The sequence below is a fragment of the Pezoporus occidentalis genome, unplaced genomic scaffold (genome assembly GCF_034315485.1).
Source record: "Pezoporus occidentalis ecotype Australia unplaced genomic scaffold, CSIRO_AGI_Poc_V1 ctg196, whole genome shotgun sequence".
Lineage (NCBI taxonomy): Eukaryota > Metazoa > Chordata > Aves > Psittaciformes > Psittacidae > Pezoporus > Pezoporus occidentalis.
The window spans coordinates 2,374,261-2,386,510 of NW_026913811.1; the positions used below are offsets into that span (position 1 = coordinate 2,374,261).

General features: G+C 42.4%; 1 protein-coding gene across 2 annotated transcripts in view; it reads left to right on the forward strand.

Annotated features, from left to right (window-relative positions):
* Nucleotides 1–4,208: 4,208 nt before the first annotated feature.
* The window catches only part of ADAMTS19 (ADAM metallopeptidase with thrombospondin type 1 motif 19), a 152,787-nt gene continuing 144,745 nt past the window's right edge, over nucleotides 4,209–12,250 (forward strand). For both annotated transcript variants that reach the window (XM_062617455.1, XM_062617456.1), the window contains exons 1-2: nucleotides 4,209–4,424; nucleotides 5,343–5,950. In XM_062617455.1, the coding sequence (XP_062473439.1) occupies nucleotides 4,340–4,424; nucleotides 5,343–5,950 (693 nt within the window). In that variant the 5' untranslated portion in view covers nucleotides 4,209–4,339. The remainder of the gene's footprint in view (nucleotides 4,425–5,342; nucleotides 5,951–12,250) is intronic.

Sequence of the window (12,250 nt, forward strand, 5' to 3'; positions counted from 1 at the left end):
GAAAAAATCTTATTTCATTCATGCTTAAATGGGAAAAAAAATGTATCAGTTCATGTGTAGCTTGCAGAAAAAAAAAATTAGTTCAATATGCTTTTAAACAAGTTTATTTATACTGAGATAACATTTGCAAAGCACCCTAGAAACAGGAAGATGTGAATTTCTGTTTCTAATCTCAATGGTCATATGATACATGGCCTTAAGGTAGTAAGAGCCATTCAAAACAGAATAGATTTTTTCCATCCATCTAGCATATTTTGTTAAGTTGTAAAAAATTTGAAATGAATGTACTCAAAGATTTAAAAAAAAAATCAATGATATCATCAGTCTCATATATATAAAGTATATGCATAAATAATTAACTATTTCCTTGCGAGAAGGATTAAAGGTTTGGGTTTTTTTTTGTAACAATCACTTCAGGCTATCTTGTATATATTGTAAAGCTGAGCTAATTTTAAATCATTTCTGTATGTAAAAAACTTGATAGCTTTTACAGTTAGATGATTAAGTAAAGAGAAGAAATAAACCAAGGAAAAGTCCTGACTGGGGACTGTGGCACCTGTATTACTAGAACCTGACATTTTGAATTCAACAGTATGATTTATTCATACTTATCTTAATCCCCAGAATTAAATCACTGAAACAGATTTCCTATAAGTTGGTGTGAAAAGTCTGCCCTTGCTCATGTAATGAAAAACAGTAACTGCAGCACTGATTTACCATAGTGGTGAAAGGTGTACAGGCTAAAGAACAATATCCACATTTTCAAAAGATGGCCTGAGAAGTCAGTCACCATTGATGAGGGCACTATCAGGAATGATTCTGGCACACTGAAGAAATAAGAAGTCAGTGGGTGGTGGGGCCTAAGGCAGCCCTTGCCCTGCCAGCCCCCTAAGGGACCAATGGCACAATTCTGTAAATTTAACATCAGGGAGGACTAAACAGAGAGGAAATTGCCAAATGTCTATTATTTCAACAAAATTAGGCTGCTTTATCTCAGTCAGGAAGGCCTGACAAGGACACATTCTCTACCTTATTTTCTTTAATATTTTTCTCATGTCAGTAAGATGATCTGGATTATTGTTATGCTTTACAAATCAACACATTCTTTACTTAATGCATTTGTGATTCTGCACAAGTCCCTCAGAATCCCAAGAGGCTTAGACCTTTCAGGTAGGAAGTGCAGTTTTAAAAAATTACTGGAATAAACTAACAGCTTCTTTTCATTTTGCTTGACATTGAGTTTGAAAATATTTCTTCCAATTTTACAAAGGCATTGTTAATACTAGCCCTCGTGCAATATGTTCTGTAAAATAAAAACTATTTTGCAAAGCATTTTGGTGGCTTTGTGATTAAGAAAGTCTTTTGTGCAGTACATGTGGATACAATATTATTCTCTCTGCAAAATAACTGCAGTATGAAAGCATTGTTTTGTTCTTTTAATTCTTATTCTTTTAGACATAAGACTTCTCTGCACTAGTTTCACAGTGACGACAGTTAGCATGTGGTGGTCTACAATACCGTCTACCAGTATTAACCTATGACCAGACTCTTTGTTAAGATTAATGAATACCAGTAGGGGCTCTATTTTATAGTGTACTTTCCCCAGAGTTAAACATACAGAAGTTCCCCATATATTTTTACTTTAACTATTGAAATGATAAAAAGAAAACATAAAATGAGCTACAGAAATTTGTTGCAGCTCCACACTGACTTTAGCTTACCTTGTATTCGTACATGGAGACTTACTTGAAATGTTCCTCCTTTTCTGGCTGGTGATAAAGTCAAACATATTAAAGTCTTTCTCGATTGGCTTCTTAGAGTCTCTTTACCTCCCACAGCTTGTGTTGAAAAGGCCAAATTCTGCTCACCTTACCAACAAGAGCAGCTCTTTTGTCTTTATAGTAAGAATATACATGTGGGTAAGAGAAGCAGAATTGGGTGGAAAGGGACTAACTCAACTTCAGCAGACTGAAAACAGTTACAGCAATTCAGTTTTAAAATAAGCAAACACGCATGCCATGCCTTTTCCCCTTCACAGCCCTGCAGGGCTGTTCCCACTGGCTGTTCATTTATATCTTTTGGGATGCAATTACATGCACTGTAAGTAAAGATTTTCTCTGTGTATTTTTGTGACTTGTCTCTATATTCTGATTTGGTTTAAAAAAAAATACAGTTGGAATTTGTATTCAGTATTGGCACAGGAGCTTATAAACCACATTTTACAGCATTTTCTAATCAGCTGTAAGAACAGTTTTGGCTGTGGAAAGGCTGCAGTATTGGGCCTATTAACTAATTCCACTGTAAAGTAGTATGTGTTATTTACTTGCGAAACAAAACTTCATTTTAAATGCATTTTTAAGGTAATCTAATTATTGGGAAAATATTAGTTTGCAGGCTCTGAAACCCCTGATACATGGATAGACTCCACAACTCATTAAAGTTGTAAAGTAGGTATGCTTTTTATTCAGCGCTGAGACGCACAGGGATAATTCCTCAAAGTCATGCGTACCTCAGTGTTGTTTCCCTCTACATTTATTCTCTAAAGTTATATATATTCATAAGGTTGCACAATACGCCTATACATATTCATGTCCTATCCCCGCTTCGTATTATAATGAGTTAGAAGGTCCTTTGTGCCTGGGCAGTTCCCCCTCTGGTCATGGGCAGGGCTCTCAAGATGAAGTAAATGAGTCTTCCTCTTCTTGAACTTTTCACCTTTCAGTCTTCACGTATGGCCTTAGGGTTTGGTCAGTGTCCCAGCCATAAGCCATCTGCATCTCCCCCTTCAGGTGTCTGCTTTTCCTTATTAATATCTGTTTATCAGTAGAATCAGTCTGCTTTTCCTTGTCAATAGAACCAGGTGTCTGCTTTTCCTTACCAATGGATAGTGCCTTTGTTCTGCTTAGTAGGCATGATAGGTACAGACAATACTTTTGTTTAAGCAAGCGAATTCCTTAACCCCCACCCCCCCCCGTACAACCCCCCTGTACAACCCCCCTGTACATTGGTTAACCCTGTATCACCCCCTTCCTACATTGGTACATGTAAGTCTGTCATCTTGTTTTTACCGAGCCCCTCTTATTTTGCTTAGTGCAAGTTTGGTCAGATGCCAAAAAAGCAAAAAAAAAAAAAAAAAAAAAAAAGCAAAAAAAAAAAAAGACCATTGCATGAATTTTTTTTTTTCCCTATAAAACCAAACAAGTAATCAAAAATACTGTTTGGAGGCAGCTGAAAATATGTACCCATGTAGCATAGGTTTCAAGCAGCTATTGAATGCAACAGACAGCAAACTCCAGCTGCCTTTGGCTTTTGTGGAGTCTAAACGTGCTTTTTATTTAGAGCCCTAACGTGATTTTTGTTTGTTTGTTTATTTTGCTTTTCATTTTATACAACTAACTTTTGGAAGGCATTCCTGCAGCGTTGTAGCTTACTCCTAACGGCACAGATGGCTTTCCTCTCCACCATGCATTGCTCTGCTTTACCCTAAGGCAGCATTGTCACCTTTGACACCACCAACAGCAGGTAAAGCAGCAGAAGTGACAAATTAGGCTTGTGAAGGGCGGGGTTTACTTGTTGCTTCTGCAGTTTATGCTAGCGTTAGACGTGCATTTAAAGCTTCTGCTCGACTCCTCATTTACTTGTTCCTCTGCTGACAGGGGTCGGGGTGGAAAGTAATGGTTTTCCATGCAGAGCAGCGTAACGGGGGCAAGAGAAGTTTAGAATCAGATTACACAAAACCAGGCAGACACGGGCAGCCTCTGCTGCTCCTTGACTCTGAGGCGCAGGCTTTGCAGAGGGCGCGGAGCCTTGCCTGCTGCCAGGAGGCCCGCCGCGGTGTGAAGCACGCAAGCTGGCCGCGTGGCGCTGCCCACATCAGCGGGCCGTGGAGCCACCCGGCACTTAACGCGGCGGGGCGACCGGGTCGGAGGCAGAGGAGGTGGGCCGCGCCGGGTGCCCGTCCGGGTGGGGCGGGGCGGGGCCGGCCGGGCCCGGGCCCGGCGCGTCCCGCCCCGTGGGGGCGAGTGGCGGGCGGGGGCAGCGCGGTCGCCGCCGCCGCCGCCGGGGCGCAGCTGCCCGCCCGCCGCCGGGCTCCTGCCTGTTTGCGCCCGTCCGAGCCCGCACACATCGGCAGCCAGACGCACTCGGCCCCGCCGTGCGCTGCACGTCCAGCGCAGCCGGTGCTTCCCGCCCGCCCGCCCCGCCGGGAAGCGCGCTTCGCGGTCGCCTGCAGTTTCTCGGCGGGCGCCCAGGTGGCTGTGCCCCGCGGCGCTCCCCGCCCGGCTCGGCTCTGCACAGCCGCCCCTGTCCCGCCTGCCCGTGTCTCGCGGGCTCGGAGCTGATGGGGGCGGGCGGGAGGATGCGCCTGAGCCGCGTCTGCTGCTTTTTTTATCAGCTGTGCGTGCTGTCCAGCGGGCTTGCTGCAGGTGAGTGCGCGCCTTTCGCGGGACGGGGCGACCTCCGTGCCCCGCTGGCGGCCAGTGGCCAGTACCTGCCTTAACAGCGGCGCCCGGCCCCTGCAGCCGATGGGCGATCAGATAATGAGCTGAGGGCGCGTTGCAATGCCCTGATCATACGCAGACCTGACACCTCTGCAAGGGCTGTGCCTAGCGTGAGTGGGATGAACGTGTAAATGAAACTGTCGTCTCAGGCTGGTGGAAGCTGTTTGTGTTTAGAAACGTAATACTGATATGCTGGGATTCTACGTAAATTGTAATATGGTTTGTGTGATATGCTGTCCTTACAAGTTAGTGATTTGAATTTAGTTTGATTATAGTGATAATCATGCGGCATGCACAGCTGACACTTGTACATGCACTCGCAAACGTGTGGCCATGGGGGTGTGTGTGTTAGGCAGCACTTTTGAAATCATTGTGGCTCTTGCAAAACTTGCTGAGAGCATGGTTGACATTTTCAAATTTTTTATTAAGGTTTTCCCTGCTAAATTAACAACTTATTTTAGCTGCATGAAAAAGTTGCCACTTCGTCTGAATGAGGAAAGGTTTGTGCAAATCTAATTGCATGGAGGTGGTGGTCATGGAGAATGCCTGCAGCTACTGTTACAACTTCTGCCCAGCTTGAGCTACAGCTCTCTCACAGTTTAGCAGAATCATGGTGTGTCCCAGACCCTTGCACAGGCACTGGGACTTCCAGTGTCTGGCCCATCTACCATGTGTAAGGACAGGATGACAGGAGCAAATGGAGTCCACTATGGGCTTGATGGGATGCTTGGTGGGCTGGGAGCCAGGAGGCGAGTGACATGGGAGATACAGGGTAGGTTTCTGGCAGGCTCTGGGTGCTGCTGGGCGCACCACTCATTAAAGCATCTTCTTGCCTTCCCACAGGTCTCCATGCTTCAGAAGAAACTGAGGAGTGGGAGATTGTCTTCCCCGCGCTGTGGAGCAGGGGCCAGCAGGAGCCGGCGGGTGGCAGCGGTGGTGGTGGGGGCTGCAGCGCCAACCCCTGTGGGAACCGCAGCAGCACCCTCAGCATCCCTGTCACGCCTAGCCCGGTGGCCGGCAGCTCCCGGGAGGTGCGTTCACTCTCCTCCTCGGTGGACGGGCAGGCACAGGCTGTGGGGGAGGCAGCAGAGGAAGAGGACACTGAAGATGAGTATGAGTCTCAGGAGTTTTACCACTGGTCCCCTGTGCCCCAGGGGTCTGGTGCTGCCTCTCAGTTGCCACCACCGCCATCCCCGCCACCATCCACTCCAGCAGAGGACGGAGATGAGGTGCTGCTGAGGATCCCGGCTTTTGCTCGGGAGCTCTACCTGCTGCTCAAGAGGGACAGCCGCTTCCTGGCCTCTGGCTTCGCTGTGGAGGAGCGGCTTGGCAGTGAGGGCAAAAGCCCATCTGGTGCTGCACAGTTGCCACCTGAGAGAGCTTGTTACTACAGTGGTGCTGTCCTCCGCTACCCAGGCTCCTTTGCTTCCTTCAGTACCTGTGGTGGATTGGTAAGATAACCTTGCATACGGGGTAGCACCAAGGTCTATCTGAGTGTCCACTTCATCTGCTGCTTTTCACTCCCATGCCTCTCCTGAGGTCTTCCTTCTTTCATATCCTCTTGGGTCCTACCTCGGTATTTACCCTTATTTTAACCATTTTGTCATTCATACTTTTATTACCTCACTTGCAGTTTTTCTCAGATCCTACTTCTGCCTTGGTCCAGTGAACTTTATGTGCTTTGTCCCATTTCTGGGCGTGTTTTTGTCTCTCAGTCCCACACCTTCCTTTTTTGGATATCTTTTTTATTCCTATGCCATTCTTTCTTCAACTTTTCTAATCTCTCTCTCTGATTTTATCTTGGTCTTCAGTCTGTGCATGTGGTTGGTTACCTCCATGCTCACTCTCCTTCCTTTTCCCTGGATCATCATCTCTCTTTCAGTCCATCTGTAATCTGTGGTTTTCTTCATTCCCACCCTGTATTTTAAAGTTATCTTTCTCATCTGTGTTATCTTCCTTATCTTTTACATCTCAGGTTTCACACTGTTTGTTCCTTCTTCAACTAATATTTTAGGATTGCTTTCTCATCTTTACTCCACTTCTTTCATTCCTCTGGTCCTTTTGGCCTTTTTCCTCCATCTCACAACTTCCCACATATAGTACGAGTAGTTACTTGGATTTGGGACTCCATACCCTTCTTTCCTTTCAGTTCCTCCATAGAAGTACACAGTGAGTATGTTCCCAGCAGAAATGTTAAAACAGACCTTTTGACTGGTTGTTACTTTCATGGCATACCTCCCCTACTTAAAACATATTTCGCCTGTTATAATTTCTGTTGGGTCAGTGATGATTTTTACAAGATAAAGACCTGAACTGGGGACGCTGACAACAGCAATGGTGATAGAGTGAGCTGCAATGCCAGGGCATTGGAAGTGGATAGAAAGAGTAGAAAGCAGCTGGGATGATGTAGAAAGCTGGCAAGATTTAAAATAAAACCAATTATTACTACTATTATTCTCACTTTGGGCCTTTATATAGCATCATAAATGTGCATGCCTGCAGCACTTAACAGAATATAGAATATAAAGGGTATGGTAGTGGCACTAGGGATAGTTACCATCGTCACGACCCTTGGGTTTTTGGGTGGCTAGATGAGTGTAAATCAGCCCAATCACATGATGGATATTTCCTTGTATTTCTTTCCGAATTTGAACATCTAACTTGTTCTATTGTTGATTCATGGAGATATGCATGCCTGGATTTATTTGCGTGGTCATGAAGTGAAACCAGGTAGAGTGTGGAAATTTTGACCGGCTGTTCATTTGCCTGTTTGGACTTACTCAAGAGTCAAAACCCAAACTGAAAGTGGTGGAGAGGGAACATACGTGGATTGACACCAAATAAAATATTTGCCTGCACTCCTGCAAAGCGAAACCGCCAAGTTTCACACAACTCCAAGTGGTTGGCATCTAATAATTGACATTTTGTCAGATTTTCCAAAGCATGGTGGCAGAATTAATTGTGGAGAAAAGTCAGCTGAAGGTGGTTTGAAAGCAATCAAGTGAAGGATTTTTATGTTCAAAAAAGCTTTTGACTCCTGTACTTGTTCTTGTTAGAATTTTACTTCTTTCTACATTTTGTATGGGTAAAATTAGGTTAGAGGATATCTTTGCAAAGGAATTGGAAGAGATCATTATCAGAAATGTCTGCTCAAAAATGATACATGTCATTGCATATTGGTAATTGCTTTAACTTGATTTTAAATTAAAATTCACTGTTTAAACAGGCCCCAGTTTCCTAGTACCCCCATTTGTAATTTATGCTTCAGTCAGACTTTTGCTGAGGGCACCAGCTTCCTCAGAGCCTGCTAGCTGTCTAAGCATGCATGGGCCCAGATCATGTGCCCCATTCAGAAAAGGGGAACATGATCTATAGTTGAAATATAAACTATTTTATCTATCTCAAATAAAACTGGGAACTGTTTTTGATGTTGACTGGTGGTGTCATGATTCTCAGCTGCATAGTCTTGTTTGCAGTGAAATAGTTAAGTAGCTGTTTTTCCTGAGAGCCTTACTGCGTAAGTCACATAGTAAAAAAAATTGCACAGTGCTGTTATGTCAGAGTTGTCATAACAAATCTTAAGTTGTTTGTCATTCTTTATTCAGTCATTGCTTGGGCTCCATTACATATGTAAGTTTCTCTATTTCCAAGTCTTGAAAAAACATCATACATACGTTGCATATTCCACCCTGTTTTGTTTCCTCTAGGCCTTGTTCTGTAAAAACAGCCAAGCAACATTTCAAAAAAAAACCTACATTTTTTCTTTTAAGATGTAAAAATACATTGAAACTTGAACTTACAAGTATTTAATTGTAGTTACATCAATTACAATGTATTTTTTAATGTTAAAGAAACTTTGGACAAAAATACGGTATGAATGTCTTTGATATACTGTCATTTCAAAGCCTTGCTGATTTGGGTTAGGATTACTAGGTTGCAAGCACTTCATAAAGCTAAACAAATCGGTTGTAAGTCCCTTACTGCGCAGTTTAGGTTCCACTCAGCAATTTTTCTTTTGAGTGTGAAACAGCATCTCAGTTAAAAACAAAGCTTCCACCGTTCCACTCCTTAAATAGTAATCTTTTAGTGAATCTCTTTATTCACCAAGGCAAGTAACTGTAGTCTGATAGGCAATAGTGATTTTGCCACAGAGGAGGAAGTGTAAAGGCCAGTAGAAAAGGTTTGGCTGTCATGTGCAGGGAAGGGTATACATGGCAGTACAGATATGTTGCTGATACCACAGGGCTAGTTTTGTGAAAAGATCTTTAATCTTTGATAAAATGAAAAAATGGCCTAACATGAAATTGTTTTGCCATCCACGTTAGGATGCTCGTGTCCCGACTTCTCAAGGCCAGTGATGTTCAGGAAATTGCAAAAATGTCTGTGTAGAACTGCTCCTTCTATAGGCAGAAAGACAGAAGAATATTATTACAGATGTTAGGCACTTTATCCCCTTAAAATGGGATTTAGATGCTTTTTGAATAGTTCACTGGTTGCAGCTGGCTCAACCAGCACAATATTAAAGCTTCCCTGTATTTCTTATTTCACAGTTCTTGAGAGCTTCAGTAGGGTGTTTTTTTTCTTGAGCTGTTCATTAAAAGCCAGTATGGAGGGGTGATAATAATGGGGTTCATAACATACCATGTTATGAAGATACCGTATTAATCAAGTGTAAAATGAGAGCTGTAGTCCCAGATAAGTACTAACCAAATTCTGACTGCCAGGATTGGCTTTGTTTGGCAACCTATCTTGACAAATGAAGGAAACGTAACTGAGTGGGTATTTTCTACTCAAACTAAAGACTGGGGATATGCATGGCCTGTCTAGAAGCTCCATCACCATGACCTTGGCATAATCTCAAAGCTCACATCATCAACGATGATGGCCCTATCCAAATCCCTGGTAAAACACTTGCGGACTCTTACATCCTTTTGCAGCTCACTGGGATTCTGCGCTGCTTTTGTGGGAAGACTAATGAGAGGTTTCCCAGTATTCTCCGTCTGTATGCTTACTGCCTGCTGCTTGTTCATCATTATCAAAATGCCAGGATGTAAGCAGTCGTGCTGATGCCAGTGAGACTGTTATTCTGAAAATGAAGAATTGCAAAGCTGGAGCATTAGTTATGAAATACTTGCTGCTTGCTTATCTTTTGCCATAATATTTGAAGTAAGGAAAAAAAAAGTTAAATGTTGTTGAACAGTTTTCTTTGTAACTGGTAATATATTTAACTTACAACTGGTAGTTCTTTCAGAGCATGCTCTAGGAGAAACTTACTGTGGACTTAGAATGAAGAAATCTGGTTCTTTATCAATGATCTGGTCTGCTACTAGCATGGAAGTTGAAGCAGTCTCACTGTGTTTCCCCAAAGAGAGCTCTAACAAAGGCAAATGTGTGCTTTATAGCCTATTCCTTTAATTTCAGAAAAAGAGGCCTTCAGTGTTGCTTTTTCTCAGCACTGAATTGCTTAGGTAGTGATCTATGGCTGTGTGGTGACAGGCAAGGCTTTTCCCAGTGTTTCTTTTTAACTAAATTGGTCAGCAATACATAAGGAATGACTAGGTAGAGAAAGGATTTGAATGTCTTCTTATACCTAAACCAATGGGTTATGCTTAAACTGTTAGGAAGTTCAAACAAGAGCAAATGTATACACAGAGGATGGACAGGAGAATGCAGCTTCATACAGCTATGCTGTTTCTTGAAGCACTTAGTAGGCTGTCTAACAGAACGTGTGGAGATCTAGGTAAACAAACAACATTGACAGCTGGGGTAATTTACTGGAGAGAAGCTTTGAAATGCGTCTGACTGGTTCTGTATTTTCACTGGATCTTAAGAATGTGAAATGGTCAATAGCATACTTATAGTTCTGTAAGTCCTTAGAGTCAGTGTCAGTAGTTTTTGCAATTAAAATTAATGTGCATTTTCCCAGTGATTTGGGTCCGAACTCTTCTCCAACCCAATATAGGGAAGAGCTCTCTCTAGAGAAATATATGGTGATTTTGGTAGGCCTCATTAAGAAGCAGGTATTTAAAAATCTGATCAATACTTTATAGACAAGCAGTCACAGATTTACTCCAGCTGTTATACATATATCTAAAGAGCACCATCCAAATTCCTGTAGCCAGCATCAACAAAAGAATGGATGTCAGTGATTTCTGTCATGCAGAGATGCGCCAAGTATCATGGGGCATTTTAAGAAATAGTTCTGATGGTAACCTCCTACTTTTTGTAAAACCATCAGGAGGTTTTAGAAAAAAAACTGTGTGTCTTCTTTGGCTAATGGAATGCTCCTATGATACTTCAGTAAGATTTGAAAAAAGCCCTTGAAGCAACTTTACAGGAAATGTATGATTTTTATTTTTTTTTATTTCTGACACAAACTGTGTTTTGAAGATTAGTGCAGTTGGCTGATAGTAAGGAAATTACAGATGATGGATTCAAAGTATTGTAGATTTTGTTTTTTTAGGGTATTGTAAATTCACGGGACCCTCAAATTCGGACACATAACAGGGCTCTTACAAAACTGGAGTTTCTTATTTTGTACGTATATATCAAGGACAGTCTGACTTTACATGTTGTCTCAGAACAAGCAGGATGAAATTGTAAAAGAGCAATAGTAATGAAATAAAAAAAGCCCCAACTTTCTGTAGTCCTGAAATTCTGCACACAGTCACTTTTGAGGATAGGACTGACATCTTTCCTCCTAGAAAAGGATTTTAACCACAGTTTTTCAAGATTTTTATGTGGGAAAACTCCCAAGGTATGTAGTTACACTACCTAATGATTCTTGCAATGAGAGTAGTGTCTGACATGGAGAATGTACATGAATTTTTTGGCAGCTTGGACAGTGTTGGAGAGCTGTATTGAATTAAGTTTTGGTTGACAGTTTGGTTGTGGAGTTTCTTTTGGTGGCACTGCAGTATTTAACCTGCTGCAACTCCTTTTCTGGCGTAGGGTTGCAGTGACTGGGAATGCATTGGGTGCAAATAATGAACCTGATATTTGCTTTGCAATGCACATACAATGTAAAACATCCCAGCTTTTGTGGGGTTCTTCGAGCAAGTGGTCAGGAGCAGCTCATGGGCTTCACAAATTGCTCTGGGAAGCTGTGCTGTTACAGGTTGTGAGCTCCTGGTGTAAGGCTGTGAGACTTAATAGGGTTCTTGCTTCTGTTGAGCTGGAGTACAACTACCACGTGACACATCCTGGACCATAGAGTACCAACATGCAAACCTGAAATGGGTTAAATACCAAGCCAATTGTCAACTAGATATAATGTCTCTGCCTCCCTACTTCCGAGATGCTGCAGTTACACATTGGTATTGAGTAACTTCCAAACCAGATGCTTTTCCAAAAGAAATTGGAGACAATTACAGCTTCTTTTGTTCTGAGGGTAAGCATTAGAATACAGAACTTGCTAACAATTTTTCATAAGGGGGGGGGGGGGGGAAGGGAAAGATTGCAAGCAGTATTTATGGTCCATTTGATACATACAGGTTAAAGTTTGAAATTACAGAAGGAGGATTATGAAATTACATAGGATGATACTTAAAGACTTAAAGCAAAGAACACCCTCCTTCTATACACCCAACTTCCTGGAATTCTCAAATGAAAGAGAGGAAAAATTCAAGCAGTAAAATATATGTTTCGATCCTGTCTCTTTAAAAAATAGGGCTAACACAAGACAGAAGGATTTGGGAAATCACAGGTGCTTTTTTCAGAGGCTTTTTCAGTTACCTGTTTAGAATGCTAAA